The following is a 25,150-nucleotide window of genomic DNA, read 5'->3' on the forward strand; positions in this document are numbered from 1 at the left end:
GGATAAGGAGAGAAGTGGAATACAAAGATAATATATTAAGATATATAGGGAAAATATATTGAGAAGTCTAGGAAGGATTGGGTTTTCCACTCACCTGGCGGCAGCTTGCTTTTCAGCATATCCATGGCCACCACATTGACGATGAGCACCCAGATGGGGCACTCCAAGATGTCGTTCTCTGACTTGACAAACGCCACCGAGGAGAGGCACTGCGTCTCCAAACGCCGGCGATCCGGATAGGCGCGTCGCAATTCGCGATTCACATTCGACTGGAACTTCTTCATGTCGAAGAGCTGGGGAAGGAGAACAATGGAACGCTTATTAGCATTTGGAATGGATGTGGGATACTGCCGATCGCGATAAATGGCAGCAATGGAGTAGGTCCCACTCACCTTGACTATTTTTTCGGATTCGAGCGCCTGATTGGGCAGCTTTAAGATCTCGGCACCGATGGAGGTCTCCTCGTTGGGACTGCTGGCGGTGCTCTTCACATAGACATTGCTTTTGGCGTACCGCCGGATGAGTATGTTGCCAGCATCGTCCATTTTGATTTTAACACCCTGTAAACGGGCACATTAATAGGTATTTTCAGAAAAAAATCCAGTTCATCTGTATAAGAAATGTACGTCGGTCCTAGTCTTAATCTTAAAGTTATGGTATTGTGAGACAGATAATAAAATAAGTTTAACTGGCAAAAACCGAAACAATTTATTGGATAGTAATAAAAACAATAGATTTAAAGTAAATTCTGATAGACTGAAACTCGTTTACAACAAAAGATAATTTAATTTATTCTTCGCATTAGAGGAAAGCTTTAAGTAGTCCGTAATCTTCACGCCATCTCCCCCGCTAATGGAGGTTTCTCGTCAATTTTTTGGGGTTTATTGTCCAGGCTAATTAAACCGTTGTCGCTTTGATTGTGCCATAAATTGGAAACTTACCTGTCCGATGACGCGCTTCATCTCGTCGGTCTTCTGATCCCTCATCGGATTGTCGAAGCCGCACAGCCCGATTCTGCAAAAAGAGGGGGAACACAATCATTTGAGAGCCATAACGAGCGCTTTATTAATTGCAAATCAATCAGCTGCCGCATTTAAAATCGATAAGCCAGCATGCCCAAAAAGGTTGCCAAAATGATTTGCCACTTGGCGCCATTCACTTTCTGGAATCGCGAGGTTGCTGCCGCGAGTGAGTCACTCGCAACAACTGGGTTCCTCGGCCCGTGTGCCGCATTTTGTTACACTAAACGTTTGACAAAACATTTGCCATGGCTCTGGGTTTTCGGCTTGGGCCGCGAATTTTGCGTTTTAATTTCGGCTTTTAGGCCCAGGAGAACTGTTCAATCGACTGCCTCAAATGAGCGGTGACAGTGATTTATGCCACATGCGGCAGAGTGCGCCAGCTGCAGCCCAAAGCTTATTAAATAAGCATGTCATATTTCGGCGCCAAGGCCTTAATTTTTCGCCCAACTGTTTAAGACTAAGAGCTGAGTCATATGCGGGACAAATTTTAAGTACTTTTTTAAAATCATTAAACCCATAACTATATATATAGTGATTTGTATACTTAAAGTTATCCTTAAATGATTAGCTTAAGATTAAAAAAAAACATTCTACACCTTTACTTAGTCTTTATGAGCATTTAATAATACATTGGTATTATAAATAAGAAGATTAAATTAACTTTTTTAACATGTAACTATTTCAGTATTAACCGCATCTTTACAAGTTCTGTAAGATGAAAACTAAAAATTGAATGGTGAGTAGGATAATATACTTTTAAGCGCATGATAAATAGGACTCTAAAATGTGTACTTAATTTAAAGTAATATATAATTAATTAGTTAAATTAACCTTTTTTATCCCCGGATTTCGTAACCATTTTATTATTAACCTCAACTCAATAAATTCTGTGAAACCTAAGTTCAAAATGTAATGGTGATTAGGATAATGTCGTAAAATTTGTACTAACCAAAAAAGGGTTTATTTGCTGAGCTGATGTTAAATCTGGCTAACCATAGTTGGGCTCAAGCAACCCACCGAAGCTGCAGCTCAGCCTTAACTGAATGATGAATGCTCGTTTTTTGGTCTTTGATTTTTCGGTTTTCCTTCGCCGCTAAGGTCGCCGAAAATGTCGGCAGAAATGCTAACAAGAAGCGGCAAGAGGAAGCCGCCGAGGAAAGACAATGAAGCCAGGCTAATTGTAATTGTCGTTTGCATAAAAGGCCACGGCAAGAGGCTGAATCTGAATCTGAGTCTTGAGATGGAGCCGAAGATGATGATGATGTGCGGCTGCTGGGTTGCCAGTGGAAGTGGCTAGAGTAGTGGTGCTCCTGCCGCTGCAGCTTCCTCACCTGACGCCGCTCTGTCACTATTATGTTTTATGTTAATTCGTATAATGACGCTCTGCCAGTGCAGCAAAGCGCAACAGCGGCTAGAACAAGAACAACAGCGGCAGCTACTAGCAACACCATCTAGCAGCAACTTGCAACTACCAACCAGCAACTGGCAACTGGCAACAATCGCCGTTAGCATCGCTTTGGCATTTGGCCATGTGCCTTAGTTCTGCGCGTAACGTCTGCCGCTCGGCGCTGATTTATTGGCTAAACGCTTGTAAAAACCGTTGAAATGTGTGTCAAAGTTTTCCATGAAATGAAATCGACATGGACGGGCTGTGGTGCCCCATGCTCCAATGTTCCGACGCGATGTGTGCCCCCCAAGGTTGTGCGCCGGCTGCCGAAAGCGGATTTGCAGTTCTTTGTTCGGTAAATGCTTCGTTAAATTCGAGCCATCAAAAGCGAAATGTTATTAAACCTGAATGCCAACAGCTGAGAGCAGTTGGGTGTAAGAAGTACAGGTTGGCTTGGCTAAGGCTGCACAGAAGGTTCTGTCTCTGAGACTGAGGTTCTCTGACAAACTGACCTTGCAAAAAAAGGGTTTTTACAACTTTGCTATGAATGGGAGCCTTGAGTGAAACTGGATTCGGATAGTACATTTATTTGAATAATTTTAAAAATTTACAACACACTATTTATATTTTCTTAAACAAGGGAACCCAAAATATAATTGTCTGCAATATGTTATCTAAGGTCCTAATAGCGTCTTATACGATAAATTATGATACTTGTTTAATCATTAATGGTTTGCATAGTAGTTCCCCGAGACAAACTGTGGTGCTCTAAAGTGTTGGGTTATTAATCTGCCTTAGAGAACCAGCAGCCCAACCCACTGACAGTTTAATACACACTTATTCAGAGCATGTCTTTCAGACATTCACTTCGATGTGGCCGCGGCATTATCGCACTTTTGCATGATATCTATATAGTGGCTGCAAGGTCGTCTGGTCCCAGGACTGGACTCGACTTGACACGCCTAAATGAGCTGGAAATACGAAAGGCCCAGCTGAAAGCGAGAGTCGAACCGTCGACCGGACCAACTCGCTCTGCGAAACTGGAAACGGCTGCGATTTTGGAGTTCAAGTTAAACGTGTGCAGTGGGTCAGGCTACACTTGCGAGGACGAGCCAACTCCGGCTGGGGCTTCTTCGAGGAAGCCACCACCAACAGACCTGCACAGCGGACCATCACCACCATCATCTGGTTGCAACCGTAAAAAAGTTGCAGTTAACGGCAACTGGTTTCGAACGGTGGTTGGGAGCAGCTTTTGACCTGCGGCCAGTGGGCAATGGCAGTGTCCAACCGGTTCAGTTAAAAATACCATAGCAAAGACAACTATATACCATACTATAGGATATATATATATATATATTTATATGTTGTATGTGGCTATTTGCCGAGTATGTATTCGGCTTGTGGGCTCTGGTAAAAGTCGCCAAACGAAAGACTTAGGAAACGAACTTGTTTGGCTTGATTTGCCTTTTAATTAGATTATGGCTAATTATAGGCAACGCTTGTTCGGCCACAGCATTTCCCGCTCCAGTTTTGGGGTCGCACCTTAAATACTGCGGCCCGAAGGCCGTCGCAGCCATTGTTCTTGCCCTGACAAATGTGGCACGTGTGCTGCAGTGGCAGCAACAATGACAGTGTAGCTTTTGCAACTACTGCGGTTACTCAGCAATAGATAAAAGGCACAGAAAACATTGCCTGAAAATGTCTTTTGTCTGGCCAACTCTCGCAAATCTCAACCTTGGCGCGCCCCTTGCCTCAGTTTCTGCCGCACGAAACACGCCAAGAGACTCGCTGTGTACCCATATTGTGTGTTGCAATCGGAGCACAGCTTGATGTTATGATTTGATTTCCATTTCATTTGTTCCCAGCCACATGCAAATTCGATTGGCGACGCCCACGCAACGAAATGTTTCGCAAAAATCGCTCGCCAGAAACTGTCATAAACGGCAAAATTTATATTGGCGCCATTACAATTGAGTATCGAGAGAAGGGGGCTAGTGTAATTGCCTGACCACAATAAGTGCTCAGGGATTGGCCATTAATTAAACGCGCTTGTTGAAGCCCAATGTGTCTGGGAGATCATTGATCGCAGTCAGCGGGCTGCTGGCCGTGCGTGTGGTCCTGCTTTTGAGTGTTGCGCCCACACCGGCAACTAGCAACTGGCAACTTGCAACCAGCAACTAGCAACGTTCACGCCAGCAACATCAGCGTCAGTCTAATTAATTAATTTACATGCAGCAGCTGGCAGCAGAGTCCACAAATGGAAATTTGTCTATGCATGCAGCACACAAAAATGGCAACTAAGCCGATGCTAAAATGCTCTGACTGGGAATAAATTTAAATTGAAACTATAAACGCTAACTTAAAAAGCCTTAGTTAATTTACATTTTACAATTAATGTTCAACGCCTCTGCTGGGAAGTTCAAATCAAAATTTATTTGCAAGCTTTGGTAATGCATTTTGCTGAAATAGCTATGCAAAATAAACAGAAAAATATACAAATATACAGTGAAGGAAACTATATATATATATTTAAAATAGACTTAAAAATGAAAACTTAAATAAAGATAAAAAAGTAAAAGTATGAAACAGTAAAAGTCTTGCATTTGGGGTTGACAATCAATTTAAGTGTCACATTTGAATGGCTAATAATTATGCCAGCAATCATAAAATAAAAATGAAAGTAGGTAGTAACACCAAAAAAACTTAGAAAACCATTTAAGAAAGATTAAATAAATATTTAAGGCCATCCAAAATCAATTTAGGCCCCAAACTCCCATAGAGTAGCGCAGGGGTTCCAGCAAATTGATAGTTATGGCTTCAGCCACACATACTTTATGCACATAACACCTATCATATCGCAGTGCAGATCGCTGAGAGCCCCATATATTTGCATACCGAGCAGATTTCCAACGAAAAGCGTTGCGTGTGAAATGGCATTCAGTATGCACGTATGCGCTGAGGTCTCTGGGCTGGCACATTCAAATGCAATTCGGTTAACCCGAAAGATAGCAGCGGCTAACAAGCGCTGACAGCGGCTAATTAAACAAACAAGCTGCTGGCCCTAGACGGCAGTAAGTGAAAAAAAAAATAGAAATAAAAAACAGGCAGCAGAGGGACAGAAAGACATGGCAGTGACAAGTACAAGGGTCTTTGGACCACACTCAGACTCATAAACAAGGGCCAACATGGCCATAAATTATCTTTGCCGTGGTGTGCATGTTTGAAGTCGGCGGCAATTGGCAATTGATTAACTTGACACTCTCGGCATGCAAAGTTCGTTTTCGGTTTTTCAGCCCCACTGCATTTCCCGATGCTTTCCGATGCCGCACTTAACCCCCGGTTGACACAGACAAGTAGTCGAAAAACCAGCAATCCGCCGGTTAGCGGGCAGGGGAAGATGGAAAATTGCAGTGAAAGACTTGCCATGACAAGAGCAATTTGCATGGCCAATCTGTGATGACCTCGTCACGAATGAAAACGAATTGAATGAATGACTTTCGTTATTATTTTCAATTTCATTTGTTTGCCTCTCGATCTTCATTGTCTTCGGCCCGCCGGCAATTTATTTGTATTTTCGCTGTTGACATTTGGCTGGCAGCAACTCTATTTGTGGCCATTTACAAAGGAAGCCGCCGCCGAGGCCACGCGATCCCCTGCACTTGATGCCCTTTTTTGGCCATCGCCTGGCCGCCGAGGATTTCAATATTTGAACTGAATAATCGTCACATCCATACCAGCCACGTACTTAGCCTAATGCATTATGCATGGATCCATAGAATTCGCCTTTTTTTGTTCATGCTCAGCTTGCATACTTCTTGACATTTTGGGCTCCAGCAAATTGCCACAGCAATTGAGTGTAAAGCTTTGGCATTTGGCAATTTCTGGCACGCAACAGCAATATTTTTGAGGCGGAATATGTTAATTAGGGCCTCGCTGCAATTGCAGCCACCCAAAAAATACCAAGACCCACTTGAGAGGCCTCCAAAAAAATAGGAAAAAAAACCGAAAAATAGCCGAAATAAGACAAGCCGAATTCTTGACTCAAATTGCTTTGGCAAAACGGAAATCGCTCATTTCATAGAAATAAGCGCAATTATTAAAGCATTTTCACTCGCTTTTCGGTTCTTGTTTTTTTCCTAGCTTTTCACATGCCACAAATTGTTTCCACTAAGGTCAGCGTTTTGCAATGCCCCTGCCCGAAGGTTCTCCTCCACTTACATCTCTTGCGTAGTGAAGTTCATCGGGGGAATTAAATTTTAATGGCATGCCCATCAATTTGATGGGCGTTTCACTCATTGCCCGTTCGAGAGCACATCAGCGGGCATTTATTATTACAGCAAAAAGCCAAGACGGCCAGATGAAGGTCGCAGCCATTCGCGGCGAAGTTGGCGATACACTTGTCTTGAGAATTACAGCCACGTTTCGAAAATTCAACGTATTGTGAATCTTTTTTAAAAGATCGCAGTCTTTTAAACTCCAACTTGAATTATGAAATTATATAAATTATAATTTTAAGTAAAATGTTATGTGAGACTTTAGTTCTATGCTGTAAGTGTGCCGGCAAAGGCTTAGCAGAACCTTTTCATATGCCTTAAAGCATACAATTCTGCAAGCATATGAAAGTTAAAACTTAAAATATATTGAGCTAATTCAGCAAAAAATTTAATATATCTCTATTTGTATTAGATATTCTACATCTAAGACCATTTTTTTTATTTAAAGTAACTCCACTTGTCGACCAAAACCATTGGTAATTTTTGCCTAGATTGCTGCAAATTGTCCATCAAAATGCTGTTACCCCTTCGAGTTCAATTCGCAAGAGAGAAAGACGAAGAAGCGCTGCTCCTGCTGGGTATTTTCTTTGCCAGTGGGTCAAGGGCACATGGTTTTGCCAGTGCTTAAGTTCCCCTCATCAGACATTAATATTTATGTTTTTTGTGCCTCATTTTGTTTTGTTTTAGCAAAGTTCAAAGGCATTGTTTGCCCATGTTTAATGTGTTTTGCTGGGCTTTTTTTTGCCTCGGTCCCTCTGTTTGTTTACTCGGATTCGCTTTGCAGTGACCGATAATTATGGAGGGTGGAGGGGCCGAGGACTGGGACTGTGCAAACTGCTACTCACCGCATGCCGTCGAAGCCATCGTCGGACCCATTAATGGTCAGCACCGGGGCGCGTGCGTACGCCTTGGCCACGCGGCGATTCCGCTCGAAGACGATCACTTTGGCCCAGATCTCGTCGTCGATTTGGGTCCATTTGTCCAGCACTTCCTGAATGTGTTCCTGTAGGATTAAAAGCAAGGGAGAAAAGATTAATAGCAAGAAAAAGTAGAAGAACTTTATCAATCATTTATTAAATTATCTATTTAAGTAATACTAGCTATACGACATGTATATGGATTTTTTATATGTTTTTTTGGGTACATGTATTTAATAGTTATTAGTTATATATTTATCTGGATTTCTATAATACGTTTTTCTGGGTATATTATTTAAAAACTATCAAATACCATGTTTTTCCGACAAAATCTGGTATTAAATATATTATTCTAAATAAATTCATTTATTTTTGTGTGAATATGTCTTAAAAATACATTTCAGCAGCTTTATACATTTTCTAATTTTTAAAATTTTCTAGGATATTAACTTTTTAGATTGACAATGTATTTACAAAGAAGTTAATTGACTTTATCCAAATGTATCTTTGTTATTATAAATGTTTTGACTTATCAGAAGCTAAAAATGATTTATAACTTAGCTACAACGACTAGCAGAATAAATCGAACGATTTTCCAACGAATACTAAAGCTTAATAACAGCAACCAACAATTACAACATTTATCGAGAGGGTATGGTTTAATTGGAGTAATAAGGAACCCTGATCGTATCATTTCCGTTGGCCAACAAATTTTAACGATCCTTTCAAAACCCATTAAGTTGCATTTCCAAAAAAATAGCGAAAATTCCCCGAAAATCAATCGATGTGATCCCAAAGATTCGGAACTTGTTTCGGGGCATCTGAACCAAAAAGCCAAGAAAAACGAAAGAAAAACATAGTGACTGCTGCTAATGCTAGCAATTTTCACTTTCCATCGTGCCTGAGTGTTTGTGCCAAAGTGAACGGCCTTGTTGGGCGCTTGCGTTTTAAGTTTTTCTGTTTTTACTCACTTTACTTTTACTTATTTGTGTTGCCTTTTTGCTGCCTGGCTGCCATTACAAGCGTCAGCCTGTGTTTGCGTTTGTGTTGTTTTGCAGTTTGTTAAATAAAAGTTAAAATCAAATCGGAGCAAATGCTGACACGAACACAGCCAGACGCGAAAAGACCCAGCCTGGGTTTTCGGAGGGGCTTTTCGGGGGGTGTTCAGGGGCCTTTCAGGGGGTTTTTCAGGGGTTTTCGGCTCGGTTCGTGGTGCAGTGAGACATATAAAATTATAGACAACGATATCGTTGCTGTCGGTGGCGCTGCCATTGCCGCTGCAGCCTGAGCATTTGTGTTGCTCTGCTTGAAGTCTTTTTTATATCCAACAATATACTTATATGCACAGATATTTGAAGTGCTGCAAGGCTTTTGATTGCAGCTTTGTCTGCGAGGTTTGCACTGCTCTGCTCTCGGCTTGCGTCATGCCTAAGTGCACTCTGAAAATATTTTACATTTCTGCCTTATGTAAACCGGCCTGCACATAAAGTGGACTAGTACAAAGCACATACGATGGCTGAGGCTGAATTCCAGGGCTATTAATCGATTAGTGGATCAGCGTTTCAAGCAATAGTTGTCTACAGGTAGCTGTGAGTGCTGAAAATGCGGATCAACAACTTAAAAATATATAACGCTTTAATTGCATATAAAGTGAGTGTGTTTTTAGCAAATAAGTTGTTATTATTACCCACAAAAATGTGATACTGCTGTTTAATACTCCTAACAAAAAGTCTATGAGCCTTAAAACTCCAGCTGTGGTATTCTTGCCATGGTTTCTATTTATTACCCTAGCCCATTTCGTTTTCATTTGTATGCACCATCATGGAAAAGCCAAAAAACTCAGCAGCTGGTCTGTTTTCCCTCCGTACCTGGCTTACTCAATTAACCCGAACAAAGAACGTCATAAACAAAGCCATTAGCCCAGTAACCAACATGCCCACAATTTGAGCCACTTTTTTGGGCTACAATAAAAATAAAAGTGAAATATGAAAATATGAGCGAGCAGCCAACATCAAATGCTGGCTCTTTGGCTGCTCAACCACAATTCTACAGACGGGCGGACGGAAGATCATTTTGGCCAAAACTCGTCTAGGCAAGCTCACTCAGCTCATTCAGCCCGGGCACACACATTAAAAATGCAAATAAATCATGTAGTAAAACTTGTTAACCTTTTCGGATGCTTTGCGTTTGCGTTTGCGCATGCGCACTCGGCCCGCGAGATCGAGAGTCTGGGAGTTGGAAGCACTTTTGATTTCATTCCGTTGGATACGGATTCTTTGGGCAGATTCACTTCAGGTTTTTTCGAGCATCAGCAGAAGAATCTTGTAGGCTCGGGTGTCGACAAACTGGTTACTAGCTACCACAACCTGTAGTTGTTTCTCACTCATATTTCTAGGCCGTGCAGAGAGACGACCTCAAAATGCCGAAGTTCATCGAGTTGCTTGTTGTTTTACTGTTTGCCCGGCTGACTTTTAATTAGTCCCCTCAGTTGCAGCTTGCAACAGAAGCTGCCTGCAGCCAAAGTGCCACACCGCAAGCGCGTGTTCTCCACGGCGCATACGTAATCTGATTTGTGCCCGAAATTAGTGCGAACGAGTTTTCATTTGGAACGGGTTTCGATTAGCATACGAACAACATTAAATCAGAAATATGAAGTATACAAATTTTGGCCAGACTGCGCGAGTGACGTCAGTCGGGCGACAGAAAAACCACATTTTTGTGGGCGCAATTAAAGTCCATTATTCTGTTGCAAGATCCGTAATGGAGCCCCCAATGGGTTAGTTAAGCTTGGCTTGCAACACGTGCAGCGCACTGAAGATGAGACGTCGGAGAATCCCCGGTGCCGGGCTGCACTTTTTCGTGTTAAATGCTGTTGAACTTTTGCAGTCACGACTTTCAAAAGGAAACCGAGCAACAGATGCTCGCAACGCTCAGAGTTGACATTTAATAAAATGATTTTTATTTTGGATCCGGCGGCGGTGGCGTCGTCGGCGGCGAATCTCTTTGTGTCTACCGGGTCAATAGATACAATCACCTCAAATTATTACGGTCTTGATAAATTCATCTTGTGACAGGTTGCAGCAGCAGCCGCAGCCGCTCCAGTGTCCAAAGTTCAATGATATGTTCATTTTCAATTTGTTTCCCTAATGCCAAATGGGCCCAGCCGAAAAATTCGATTTTTAGATAGCTGAGCATGTGTAATATATGCAAATTTAAGGCTGACATATGGTAATAATAGCCCGTAGCGAAGCTCTTCCGCCTTCGGGTAAATCAATCAAGCCATGAGCAGGAAATTCAATTGATCCTGGGACGTTGATGAAGTGGCAGCCGCAAAAGTTTCCATTGAATTTGTCGTATAATTTTTGGGCCTAAAAGCCAGCCCACATGATGTGTGAGTGCCTGTGTCTGTCTCGTTTTAGTGGTTTTTCCTGCTTTTTTAGCTTATTTTGCGCCAACGCCAAATCCTGTTGCTTGGGCCAGGCCAAAAGCGAGGCCGAAACCAGGTGAACGGGTGCCAAAACAGCCGCCGCAAGACAACAAATCCCGAGGAGAAGGAAAACAAAGGAAAACACAACAAGAAATGCATTGAAAAGCCTGCGCATAGAAGTGGAAAAAAGCGAAAACTCTTGCAGAGCAGCGAGAAAAACTTTCATTTTCACGAAAAACGACTGCGAAAAGTCGTTGTCGTCGCCGTTGATGTCTATGCCAGTTTTTTTTCTTTTTCCCTTTCTTACGCTAGAATTCTGGTTCGATATGCATGCAAGTTCGTTGCCTAAGTCTTTTGTTTGCAAGTCGATTTCTGCCGCTCCGTTCCCAGATAATAAATTTGTAAACAATATTGAAAATAGCACAACGGCAGCCAGAGCAACCGAAATTGCCCAATAAGCGCCCCGAGCAGCCAGCCAGACAAGTCGAAATCAAAAAGGGCTCACAAACTAACAACCCTCGACGACAAAAGGAAAATTCAGACATCATTTGCGGCCGTTTCCATCATGGGAAATACGGTTTTTGTGGACGCCTTTGTGCGGGGCCAGACTAAACGGAATTATATAGATGCCACGCTCACGCTAATTGCAACATACCCATGGACGGCAAAAGACAAATACAGAAATACACAGACACTCAAATCCGGCGACTGCTGCACGCTTTTCACTTTGGGTGAGGCCTTTGCCTCCCCGAATCTTTGAATCGCTGAGTCGCTGATGTAAACGCAATTTATGCAAATCTCCACTAGAAATAAAACATCAATTTAACGGCCAGCGTTTGTGATGGCTTTTTCTTTTGCGTGTTGCTGCCGCGCGTTGCTGCTGAATGAATTGCAGTTAACCCAGTTGTGTGTGTGGGCAGCACCGCCTGCCAAAAGTGAGCTGAAAAAGTCAGCAGAGGTACGCCTCTGGCGAGATAGCAGCCAAAAATTAAGCTATAAATAGTCATAAGGTACCTATAAAAAATGTAAGATATTTTACATTTAAAAAAAAATTAATTTATAAGTTGTAAGAAAACTGTATGGCAATCTACTTTATCAGAATTTGAAAGTATAAAATAAAATTCGCTTTTATAAGGTACGAACTTATGGTAATATTTGGTTGTATGAGCTAAGACTAAATTATAAAATTGAATATATATTATTTATCAATGCTAACCTACTAATAAGTAACACTTATTTCTAACAGTTTTTTTCTGGACTTTTCTGTTAACTTTGACTTCTTCTGGCTTGAAAAGCTATTGCCCAACCTTACCCCAAAACCCTAAACGCTTCAAAGAGTTCAAAGGTTACGCTAAAACCACAGTTTATGGAGCTCGAACGCAGCTGACTTGCATTATATACGTCCGAACAGCCATAAAAGCCCCACACACCTATCGCGTACAGTGAACACTCCTTGACAAAAAGCCAATAGGGTTAGCAGTCAGCAGCTTCGTCAATGGAATTCCCACACATAGGCAACAGGCAGGTATATAGTGTCAGTATGCAGTACAAAGAGAAACGGCCCCAAAAAATAATATCGTAATCGAAGATGGGCGAATGAAAACCGATCGTTGAGCTCGTGCTGGGCTTGTCCAAACATTAGGGTTGCCTACGGCGTTTTTATGGCCTTAGTTGCTGCTGCTGGCCATTCGCCGTACGCTTTTGGCCAGCCCCGCTTTGCAGCTTTACTGCCTTACTGCCTTGGCCCGTAGGCAAATTAAAAATGCACAACGCAATGCGATGGCCTAACGGTAATTAATGCAATTGGTCAATACAACAAACACCAGAAACCTATGCCAAAAACAATGAAATAAAACGGAAAAACAGAAAAAGCAGTAACCGAAAGGCTCGGCGTTAGTGCGTCTCATGGTGACCCCAATGCGGTGGACCCGACTCCGCGCTTGGCGCACGTGTTGAGAATGAGCGACAGGAAAATAGCCACAAATCATAGAAGCCGACCGCCCAGCTCAAGCGGAAGTCGCCCGGCGATGGTCGATGGGCCAGGGCCAGTTCTCCACGGTTCTCCGCAATTTTGGCGGAGCTATTTCGGAGGTGTCGCGGAAATCCCTCTAAGGCAATTTGCCAAATTATAAGTTATCTAATCTGAGAGGAAAAACACAGTTCTGGTTCCTAAGCCTAAGTGATTAAATGTGCCTTACCAATATTGGAATTTATATTTTGAAAGGGCTTAAGCCGTATAACAAATGTTATTTCCAAGATATTTTTAAATAATATAACAATCTACCTAATATTATTTATAAGAAACCCTTCTACAAGTTTAACTTTTATTATAATAATTTTAAGCTTTTAACTACTGTAATCTATTAAACTTATGTTCTGTTATAATAGCAAAAGAGTAGTTACACGCTTTGTTTAACTCAGATAAAATTATATTTATGAATGGCACAATTTAATTTTCAAACTTATTTTATTTGTATGTTATACGTCACCAAACTTAAAATATATAGGGGACACCTCAACCGAAATATTTCAATTGCAACGATGACTTACCTTGTATAGCTTATCCTTCTGGTACCAGATATCCTCCTCCTCCTCCTGCTGGGTAAACGTCTGGTCAAGATTAAGATCGTCGCGTGAACGTGATAGAATTTTTCGACGCGACACCATCTTGTCGGATCTCTGGGGTCTCTGTCCTCTGCAAAGAGTCAGATTGGGTCGTAAAGGGTTGTGTGAATATGCGAGCTATAAACCAAATACATAATATGGGCAGGGAGATCTTAAGGAAGGCCGCCGCATAACGGTACAGAAAAACAGCAAACACATCACATTTCCACATTTTGCGCTGACAGGCCCCACAAAGAAAATAAAAAAATGTTTGACTCTCTTCGAACCGCTAAGCAAACAGAATCAAGGCATCCCCCTGGTCGAGTTCAACGCACCTGGGACTGGGGTATACTTATTGTTTATGACCTGGACTCCCTTTTTACAAGTCATCCCGCATGCAGAGTGGCCCCAAAAATACCCGTAAGACCAATGCAATTTGCCTTCCTGTGTCTTTTCGTTGCTGTTTTTGGTTTCTATGTGCCCAAGCTGATGATTCTTTCAGGAGCAAGAATTTATGTGTAAAACATGCAATTTTTATTGGAATAGCTTGTTATGACGATCATGTTGTGCGAGCTACGCATCGCAGATTCGGAATTGAGATCCCAACCGCGATTCGGCCTGTGAATCAGACAGAGCGGGTGAGATACCATCCCAGGCACGTTGACAACAGCCACAATAAAAGTAAATAAAGAAGAAATCACCTGTGAGCTGAAAAGGAAAAGAGCCAGTGAATGGTGATATAGGGGATACCCTTCAAAAAATAGATATCATTGTTTTGATTTTCTCAGACTTTAAAAATTCTAAATTCCCACCTATACCAAGACTTCTTAAGCTCTTAAAAAAAATATTATTTAAATTATATTAAGGATTCTTAGGAGTATTAATTAAAAGAAAGTGCAACATTGTAAGCTTTTAATTCTAATATTAATCTATAACAAGTCTTTATAAAATCTAAAAAACGGATTAGATATTAACCGTATAGATAAGAATAATTTAAAGAAATCACTAATTTGAAAGCTCCTAAATATTTTCTAGATGTTTCGCAGACCTTAGCCCCTGCTGTCAGAGTATTTCGATTGAAGTCTTTTGTTTTTTACTGCTCAGTTTGTCAAGTTGATGAAAAAACGTTCATTGCATAATAAACATCTATGGGGTCTTGGGGCTTCGGGGTCTCGAAGCGTGTAGCGGCAAGAAAGTGCGCTCTCCCTCGCACTCTGCCGTCCCTTTCTTCAGGGCACCACCCCTCTCTTTCGCTTCCCCGGGAGCCATGCAAATGTGCGAGGTTCGCTAACCTGTTGTCATACATTTAGCCGTCTTTTGTTATTAGTGTCTATAATTGTGATGTGTTTTGGCTGGCTTTCTTTTTGCGGAGACTGTGCGATTGAGTGATCGACGGCTTTGGCCGATCCGACATTTTGGATGCTGCAAGGGCCGGCCATAAATATTCATCGCCTTTGCACAATCTCTGCTGCCCCGAACACATTGTCAACGATCGACGCCATTTCTGGCTCTTGCCGGCCATAGATCGCAATCGCACAACGAATGTTGCTGCCGCCGTTGCAGCCCGATTTATGCAACAAAAGCCGTTAAATTGTACAAGTCTCGGTGTCTCAGTGCCATTTGTTGCCGCTTTATTGAGTTGCATTTTCCTTTGTGCACACACAGGCATTGTTATTTATGGCCCACAAAGGGCCTCTGTCTGCGACACAAAAACGAGCCCAGAAATCAGAAATCGCTGTACGAGCATATAGAACATATGTACCATATAGTCGGGTGGGACAAAAGTTCCTCAGGCCCAGCACGTACCGAACAGACGTGTTCTAGTTTGGCTCTCGACTCGGGTAATTACGTGAATTGCATTCTGAGTGTCGCTTATGGGCGGGAGATTTACTGGATGATCCTCACGGATGTGCTTGTCTACGAATCGGTTTTGGTGTCACTTATTGGGGGCAGGGCGGAGGATGGGTAAGAATGGTCATGGTAAAAATAAAAAAAAGTCATAGGTGAAAAAGTATCTGAAGAAAAGTATCTAAGAAATGTTAAATCAAAATAAAAGGAATTTTAAAATCAAACTAAATGATAAGAACATCAATTTTGAGGTGTACCAAATGTTGGCTAATTTACGATCTTTTTTTCCTCCATAATATCTATATATTTATATATGCAAGACAATTTCAGTTCAATATTGTGTCTTATTTTATTGTGAAAGTAAATTATGTTTTCATTTTTAATAAGCACATTGAATTTTTGTTTGTATGCGAAAACCTTCATCATTACACAAATATGCTTTTATCCAATTATCCCAAACGAAACCGGCAAAAGCGCCTTTAACTTCACCGCATTCTTTATGGGCCACGTCAAATTAAAACACTTAAACGGCATCTGGCTGTGTTCTCGGAACAATTCTGGCCAAATAACGCTGACATATCCAGAAAGTTTCTTTTCTTACGCGATATGACGGACAATTAACGGCCCACAGGCTGCAGCTGGCGAAGTGGAGTCAAGTGGAGTGGAGTGGTGGCCAAGTGGTGCTCGAGTATCCTGCACACTCACAGCCATCCAGCGGATAGCCTGTTTTCGTTACTGGACTTTTGTAAACAGAACAACTGTGGATGCCACTTGATGCCGTAAAATAAAGTCATCAGAGCCTTGGATTTTTCTTTTCATTTTTTTTTTTCAGGGGTATATGTTCGGTGTGCGTGTTGACTTTGCTGATTTGGCTGCATGATAATTTCCCTGATCTTTTACAGTTAGCCATCTCGAAGCTCAGGAATTGGGAAAATGTGTGCGTCCATTTGGCTGGCAATTTCTCAGCCATCAGCATTCACTTTTCGCTCGAAAATAATACATTTTTCCTTCGCACACGCAAAAATGTGCAGCAACTTTCACAAGCAAAAAGCATAAGCACTCGGTAAGGCTAACAAAAAAACAGCTATTCGAAATCATTTAAATAATGCCAATTGACGATTATTTCTCAATTTACTGCAATCTGCCGTATCATCATCAGCCAAGTTCAAGCCGCAGCAATCGAACTCGGATTTAAATTTCAAATTCGTTGAACTTTCACAATTGTCCAACGAAATGATATTGAATTATGAGCAGGCATTTTCCGCACATTTCCGATGGGTTATGGGTTCAATAACTCTGCCCGGCGAACCGAAATGGAAAGGAAAACACACAATAATTTTGGCGCAAATATTGATTTGGGAAAATGTGTTGAAAATTAAAAATAGGTTTGTTTACTTATTAAACCTCTTGCTCATTATGCTGCTGTCACTTCTCGGCTCTATTAGTGTTTTAAATTCCCACAACAAAGGTGGCTTCTTTTTCGAGTTCTTCAACAGCTGACATTGACGCTGCCCACACGGGATTATTCTAAAAGATGACGCCATGACTTAGGTCGTTGTTTCTCATAGATGGTGGCATATACCTACAGATATTTTGTATTTCTCATGTGGGTTAAAAATAGGCATATCTCTAATTGATAAGAATGTTTTGGGGGTAGGGCACAAAAAAATAATATTTGAAAGATAATATTTGACTACACAGTTTCTTAGTTTATCTTTATATTTTATGAAGTTATACCTTGATTTATTATGAGAGCCTATGGTTTTGCTAAAGAAATATTAACAGATGTGCTGATTAATATAAAAATATATTTTCTTCCCAACATACCAAGCACTACCGACGAGCCTCAAAGTTTATGATTGACAGGCGGAAAACTCGTTCCTCCGCCAACTTTCTACAGAACTTTCCACCGCCCGGGGTTCCTCCGAAGCTATGCATATTTTAATGACAACATTCGCTGCATATTCAAACACTAGACATAGCCGCCGACGATAGCGCACTTTATGAATGAAAGTCAACGTCATGAATTATTGTAGTTTTATTGTAGTGGAAAGAGCGACGCGACACGACTCTAGGCAATCAATAAAGAATTTTGATGATGACAGTCGCGCTGACAACACCAGATGCATACTAATTGAATGGGTGAATGTAAATGATTCTAATGCAATTGCACCTGGTCGTGGAGGGGGCTATCGCTGTGCCTAGTCAAGAGGTCGTTAGCAGCCGTGCTTCACTGTAAACGAGACGTCTCCGCAGTGCAAATAGCTGGCAGTTCATTTACCCGCCGCCGAGATGATTGCATTGTTCGAGTGCGTCACGAGATGGCAAAGATCAGACGTGTCTACTTAGCTGAAAAGCAGCCGGGTATCCAGCGGATCCAGCTACTTATTTGCAGGCATCATTTCTGCAAATTCATCTGGCGAACTCGGCTGGCCAGCAAAATGTTAAGGTCAGAGCCTCAGCTTTGTTTGCCTCATTTCCCTCGTTTTTTGCTAGAAAGTATTTCTGGCACGCCTAATGGATTCATTATGTAACCGGAGACCCCAAGAAAGTTCCTCGGCATCTAATGAAGCGTTGAAAAATGGGATGGCGGGAGAAACATTCGATACTTTCGCAGCAGCCGCGAAGAAGATATGCCGGCCAAGAATGCTGGGGAGCCACATGATTGATTGGTCGATGCCTCAGAATAGCCCACAACGAAATTGCTTTCACACAGGGGTCAAGCGAAAAGTTCCCGAAACAAACCAAATAGGCAGGGAAAAAAGAGATACATGTGGCCATTGATTTGAGGCCAAATTAAATTAAGCAGTCATTGACTTGTGGAAAGGAGGGAAAGAGAGATAGTGGTGTTGCCGAAATAATGGGCGTGCTGAGAAGGTCTCAACACACTCTGGTAATCCGTTTAATTCTGTATTCGTAGTGTCTGCAGGTCGATAGACAAATTATTGATTTGCTGGAACGTATCTGCCGCTTTATGGGGTAACACTTAAGATTTTAGTGGGGGTCTAATTGAAAGGTGTGAATGTTGAGGTAGTAAAGGGGATGGATAGGGCTGAAGGTATTTTGTAGATGTTAGATAATGATGAAGGGTAAATATGCAGGTTTTAAAACAGAAGATACAATGTATTTTGAGGCTTGGATAAGAAATTCTAGTTTTAAAAGATAACACCAGATATGATTTTTTAATGATAACTTAAATATAGTAAGCTGTTGTTTTTCTCCCTATGAACAGCATTATAATTTCAGATAATATGTAACTTCCCCTCATTATTCCCAGTTCCTGTGACTTTCCCTCCGCCACCCACTAAATCTTGAACCCTTGAAATGGAATAATGAAATTAGTGCGGCTGAGTGGATCATATTTTCTTAACACTTGTCTGCTGTCTGCATTGTCTGCAAATGCTTCAATTTGCATAGCGTGAAAGTGGCGTGTAGTCGTTGTTCAGTAGTAGTCGGCGTCCAAATCCCATTCGCAGTCGCCATGGTTCAGTTCCTCGTTTGGGGTTAAGGTTTTCATTATGCGCGGCAGTGCGCGGTGCAAATTATGCAAAATTGCTCACATCGGGAAGCTAATAATGCGAAATCCGAAGCATTTAACATCGAATCGTATTGCGGAACTGGCTGCCGGGCATTTAACACCTGAGCGCATCAGCGGCGCATCACGGCCCCATCAGCGGTAACAGTAACAGTAACAGCCAGAGGAGCAACGGGTAAAAAATATACAAATAAATATATAAGAAAAAACCCAAGCGATACCACCGACAGGTTGTGCATTTCGATTTCGCAAAATAACACTCGTATTTCCCATCACGCACATCTGGCGCTCAGCTCCCCATTCCAGCAATTATTAAGCCCCAAAATATGTTAAATCATATCTGTATAAATGAATATCTGTTTGCCCAGCCACGAGACTCGCATAAGATACTTTTCAAAGTCATGTAACTGTCAGCGCTTTGCGCAATCCCCTGAGACAAACCGACGAACTAGCGGATAGATGGATGGTTGGAATGGCAGACGAAAAGCCCCAGAAATTAACATTTCAATTTTTGAAGATATTCGAATGTCTTAGCTGGTTTTTTTTTTTTGATTGATTTTCGTTGCTAATGCAGCCAGCGCCGCTGCAGCACTTTCAAAATGTAAATTTACAAATGGCTTGACACCTTTTGAAAAGCTCTTGGGGCATTAAATCAAACGATTCGAGTTAGCAAGGAAAAGCATAGTTGAGAAAACAACTGAGCAATGGGGTACTCAAAAGGGTAATAAAATATCAGTATGAGGTAAAACAATGACCAATAATAAACTCCATAAACAGACCGAATTGTCATAAATAGACTCTAAAAAAGGAAATTCCTGGCCTTTAACCAATTTATATTTTAAAAAATACGAGAAGAGTATTAGTAATACCAACCTTTTATTTAGCTAATAACCTCATATATTGTTATGCATCTTGGAAAGAAAAACCCAAAAATCAATCCGAAACAAGTTTTTCCTGTTGTTTGCATTTCAGCATAACAAATTTGTTTGCTTAATTTATAACTCCATAAATAATTCCAAATACCATAACTATAAAAGAGTCACTAAAATGGAAAACACTTAATATTAACCGGGTAAAAAAGCTGTATTTTCCGCTGTTTTTGCAACAAACTCATTTCCAATCTCGCGAATTTGTTTTGCCTTTGATTAACGAAAAGCCCCATGAAAAACGAGTTGACACTTTCATTAAATTGAAGTGAATTTTTTCCGCATTTCTGCGTTACGTTCCAAGTTGCCCTGACCAAAAGCGAGGTCCGTGCAACAATTTGCGGGCCAAAAAGAGCGAAAAAACAGGCTACAACTTCAACTAGAGTGAAAAGCAGAAACACAAAGTAAAACACGAATTTCAGCAAATGAAAAGCAAGAAAAAACGAGAAAAGACTCTGAAGACTGCAACTGGCGGCTGCTTCTGCTTTCGTTTTCGCCTGCACGCTTCAGCTGCTCCAAAACGCTCCCAGGAGGAGCGAAAGAGAGGGCCTGCGTCCAGCCGAAAGAGACGGCGCTAGTCTGGGGAGCCGGGTAAACGAAGCAATTTGAAGCGAAGCTATGACAGCCCCGTTGCACTAAATTTTCCACAAGCGACTGAGTTTGAAACCGAAACCGAAACTGTAAACGAAACTGAAACTGATTTCTTTCAGCAGTCGGTGAAAGAAAGATATCGCATATATACGGATACACAGAGAGAGGCAGAGAAGCTTTACGCCAAGAAAAAGTACTTGGAACCTCCAATTTCAAACCGGAAATCCGTAAAAAACCAAACAAACTTCAAGTACAACTCTATGACACTCTGTGGCAAAGACGCTTTCATTCATTACCTTGTTAGTTTCATAGAATAAGGTAATTTAATATATTTTTATTTAATTTTATAGACTTATATTTAATTTTATATACTTATATAATAATATTTTTTGCTAACTAAAAATTATTCAAAAATCCAAATTATATAGACATTTTTTCCTGTGCACTTCTGTTACGTTGATCATCATTAGTTGGCCCAATAGATGACAAAATTTCTCTCACTCTTTCCCTCGTTTAGTGCTTATCAAACGCCTGCAATCAAAAAATCGTCCAAGTTTTCACTTTCTCAGCTCGCCTAGCTGCGGATCGTAATGATAATGATGATGATCGTGAACCCGACGAGCGGAAGTTTGCGTGTAACAATCAGAAAGATCATAATATTTGTGTGGAAGCGCTTTGTTCGGCTGATTGAGTCAGCCAGCGATTGGTAGCTGCCCACGGCATAAACAGAAAAATTGTATTTAAAATGCAATTTATACGCCGACCCAACAATAGCAGGCGAAATAATGTTTTAATAAAGATGCCTTTGTCTGGCGGCGAGGCGTTAAAGGCCATCAGCCCAGCATCTATCTACCCGCTATATCTCAATATCTGGCTAATCGTCGACGAGCTACAACACGTGCCTCGCTATCAGGCTTAATGTCTCTTTCACACTTTGATGGCGCCACCACATCAGGGTTTAATTAGCCCCCAAATCTATGGATGCACGCACTCATAGGGAATTTTGGGTAGGGTGTTCAAAGGTGTGGACCATCTTTAGAGATTCAACTTAGACGTTTAAGTTTGGTTTTTTGAAAAGAAAAAGATATTGAAGCTTTAGCCCCTTTTTTGCTAATATAGCTCGTCCTTTGACTAATACTTTAACCCAAAAAGGAATTTTTGGTAGGGTGCTTAAAAGATCCGGATTTTTTATAGAGAACAAACTTAGATGTTTGGATTTTTTGAAATAAATAAGACGCCAAAGCTTAAAATGTACGCTAAGGAAAAAACTTTGGATAAACGCCCTAAAGAAAGGATATTTTAGGTAGGGTGTTCAATCTTGTGAATAAACAGGAATCAAATAGATATTGGAGCTTAACAATGAAGTAAATATCTTTCTGCTTGATCTAAGAAATAATTTTACTATAACATTAAAATATTTTGGTATCATCTGTTTTTTTAGCGAATTAATTATGTAGGTAGCGTGATATTTGGCCACTTCTCATTTGCTAAATAATACACAACCAGCTAAGCACCTAATAAAATAATAGATATATCTAGTTCTCGCTGCCATTATCTTGACCGCAACTGTTTGCGAGTTCCCTGAATGAGATTAACCCATTTTCCGCTAATGAACGGTGCCCATTCGGCGGGGGAATGGCTTTCAATAAACCCAAATAGACTCGAACCCATCGACAGCTCATGAAATATGCGCGCAGCGTGAAAAGAAATGGCCAGAAGCACAAAGAGAGTGAAAGAACGGTTGGGCGGTCAAATGCAAATTCACCTGGAATTTGGCCAACTCGAAAATAGTTTTCGGCTTAAGAAGGGGTTGAGTTACAAAACGAGCATATATATTGCGCGACCTTTTTTCGTCCGGGCTTAGTGCAGCCTCATTTGTTGTTTTGGCTAAATGTAAATGAAGTCAACGTTTTTCTGCCGACTGACTGACATTTCCCATTAGCTCTTTCGACCACGTTAGGCTCGTATTGTCTGCAGGTTCTGCTGAACTTTTGCCCAGACGGATTTCGGCACTGCCTTCAGCAGAAGAACCGCACTTTACAGGGTCGTCTTGCCAGCGATTGTTTACATTTATGGCTGCATAATTGGGTGCCATGGCAGCCCACCTCCTCCTGCCCCCTGGAGATGTATTTAAATTTTGCCCACTAATTGACTCCCACAAAGCACCGAGATGAGATGATGGGCTGAGAAGCAGAGAAGCTGAGTTCGATGTTGCTGGCAAAGACGAGGCTGCAACCGAGGCCCCATGGAACTGCAACCTCATGCCGACACCGACTTCCTTCCTCTGCCTCCCAAGCTCTTCTTTCGGATGTATATACAACTTTATAGGTATTGTCGCAATCGCATTCGGAATCGGAATGGCAACACCTACTGCACATTTTAATTTCAGCTTTTTCGGGCCGCCGAGATTCGTTATTAAATGCATTTGTTTCCGAAGGCGTGTTGGCTGTCTGAAACTCATCCATTTGTCTCATTCAGGGTCGTATGTGAACTGAGAAAAATTGTTTTTTAAACAATGCTGGCCGAAAACTAAGTCACAGTTTTTTGAGAATCATTCAGACTACAGGCTTTTGCCAACGTAAAATTAATTTACCCTATGTTTCCAAGCAAATATTTATTAATGCAAAACAATATATTCTGAGAGCTCTTATTTATTGGCTTCAAGACAGAATTGAACTTGTTATAATGAATATTTTAAAGGTCACACACAGTTCATGCCATAAATTGCTTGAACATTGCTTTAAAATAAAGGTACATATTTATTTAAATGAAACAATCAGACTTAAAAGGGTGTATAATTTTTAAGTAAAATAATCTTTTAAATAAACCAAAACAAGTCTTTTTAACTCGACTTGTTTTGGTTTATTTAAAAGTATCTTTGTATCTTTGAACCAAAAGTGATTCTGCACTGAAATTACCAACATTAGTTGTTCTTAAATAAAGATGCAGAATATTTTGACAGTGTACTCGTATATGAGAAAAAAGAGGCTGCAAAAGATGAGGACTGAGTGGCTGAACCCAAATTAACTTGACATTGTGCTGCTAATTCAGCACTAATCGTTCGAATTGATGGCAAAAAAGGAACTATTTACGAAACCGAAGCTGGCCAAAATTGTATAATATTCAAATGTATATACGCAATCCGGTAAAGAAACCGAAAAGCCCAGCGGAAAAGAGAGATGTTGTCAACCTTGAGAGCGGCTTGTAGTTAAAGCTGTGATTTCAGTTCGCATTTAAATGAAAATGAAACTGAATCTGAAGTGTAGCAAAGCAGGCAGGCAACAAACAAAAAGCGCGTAAGCAGGAAGTCCAAGAAAAAACACTCGGCGAAAAGAGGGTGCGATTATGAATGGAAGCTGGGCTCTTTTTCGTTTTCCAGGAAGGCAACAGGTGCTAGGGCTAGGGTTTCGCTCTTGCTTTTTCCGTGCTTTTTTCTTGCTTCTTCCCTGCTTTGCATGCGTGTCTCTGGGTCTCCCCGAACTCACCTTTCTGCTCAATTACTTTTGTTTTTTTTGTTTTTTGCTGCAGTCGCTGGTGTTGCCGCTGTTGTTGTTGTTGTGTCGAAACTGTTGCAAAATTGCTGATATTTTCCCAATGATTACGTATTCGCAGAGCGACGACGAGGAAAAGTGTTTGCCCCTAACTGTTGCTATTTCTTTACGTATTTTCCTTCAAATGCTGCAACAATGATTTTCTATTATTATTTATATTGATTTTGTAATTGCCTTTGCTACAATTGCCGTTTTGCTTTTCACTTTATTAATTTCACTTTTTGTTGCGCTGGGCTGGGGCTGGGGCTGGGGCTGGGTAAACGAGTTTGCCATCAATTTTAATACTTAATTTGGCATTTAATTCGGACATCGAGCGGCGAAGGCACGGGTATTTATGCGTCTTTTAAACTCGCGCGAACAGATTTCTAAATTCCCCAAAAAATTAATTAAATCGAAATTGTTGCTATCTCGGCATTTTGCGGACGCACTTCAATTGCATAACGGCGGAGACTGCGCGCACAAAATTTCGTGATGACGATGGTGATGATCTTCGCTTGTTGGTTCACCTTTCTCAGCAGCTTCTTTCTCTTTCTCAGTTTGTTTTGCTGTTTTCTTTTTTGCTTAAATATCTTTTAGTGGCTTGGATTTTCTTTTTCCTTTAGCTGGACTGCCGACGAGCCAGCGAACCAAACGCACTCGACGACTTTCGCGACTCGACTGAAGAATCGAAGGCAGAGCCGGGCTTTCGTGGCGGCAGAGTCGAGCGGAGCGGAGCTTACCTGGCGGCCTTACCTTACCTTCTCGTACCGTAAGTTCGGTTACGTTGCTTCGGTATTTCTTTTACCTGTTTTTTACCTTGTCGCCTCATGGCTAAGTTGGCTTAATAGCATTTAGCGTGGCCGAAGCTTGGCAAAGCTTGGCCGCAAAGAGTTTCTTCAAGAGCGTTTTGCTCTTGCTTTTTGACGCCTCTCTTAAATAGCTCTTCTCCGAGCTGCATTTTTCCTTGGATTCCCAGCCAGGTTTGGTGGTCATCAATCTCATCTCTCCGCTTTCTACGCCTTAATTACATCATCAGCATATGTCTCTTGGCCATTTTTATTTGTCGTTGGGTACGATTAATTTTGCCAC

The 25,150-nt window shown here is 41.3% G+C and overlaps 1 protein-coding gene across 2 annotated transcripts in view; it reads right to left on the reverse strand.

Annotated features, from left to right (window-relative positions):
• The window catches only part of LOC108030190 (lateral signaling target protein 2 homolog), a 29,575-nt gene extending 4,848 nt beyond the window's left edge, over window positions 1-24,727 (reverse strand). The window contains exons 1-7 of one of the 2 annotated variants that reach the window (XM_050887879.1): window positions 24,589-24,727; window positions 24,017-24,209; window positions 13,578-13,722; window positions 7,529-7,686; window positions 942-1,014; window positions 393-560; window positions 95-293 (exon numbers count right to left, since the gene is read on the reverse strand). In XM_050887879.1, the coding sequence (XP_050743836.1) occupies window positions 95-293; window positions 393-560; window positions 942-1,014; window positions 7,529-7,686; window positions 13,578-13,694 (715 nt within the window). In that variant the 5' untranslated portion in view covers window positions 13,695-13,722; window positions 24,017-24,209; window positions 24,589-24,727. Of the gene's footprint in view, window positions 1-94; window positions 294-392; window positions 561-941; window positions 1,015-7,528; window positions 7,687-13,577; window positions 13,723-24,016 lie in introns of both variants that reach the window. The other variant, XM_017102941.3, reaches the window with a different exon arrangement.
• Window positions 24,728-25,150: the final 423 nt, after the last annotated feature.

Source organism: Drosophila biarmipes, chromosome 2R (assembly GCF_025231255.1).
Source record: "Drosophila biarmipes strain raj3 chromosome 2R, RU_DBia_V1.1, whole genome shotgun sequence".
NCBI classification, from domain to species: domain Eukaryota; kingdom Metazoa; phylum Arthropoda; class Insecta; order Diptera; family Drosophilidae; genus Drosophila; species Drosophila biarmipes.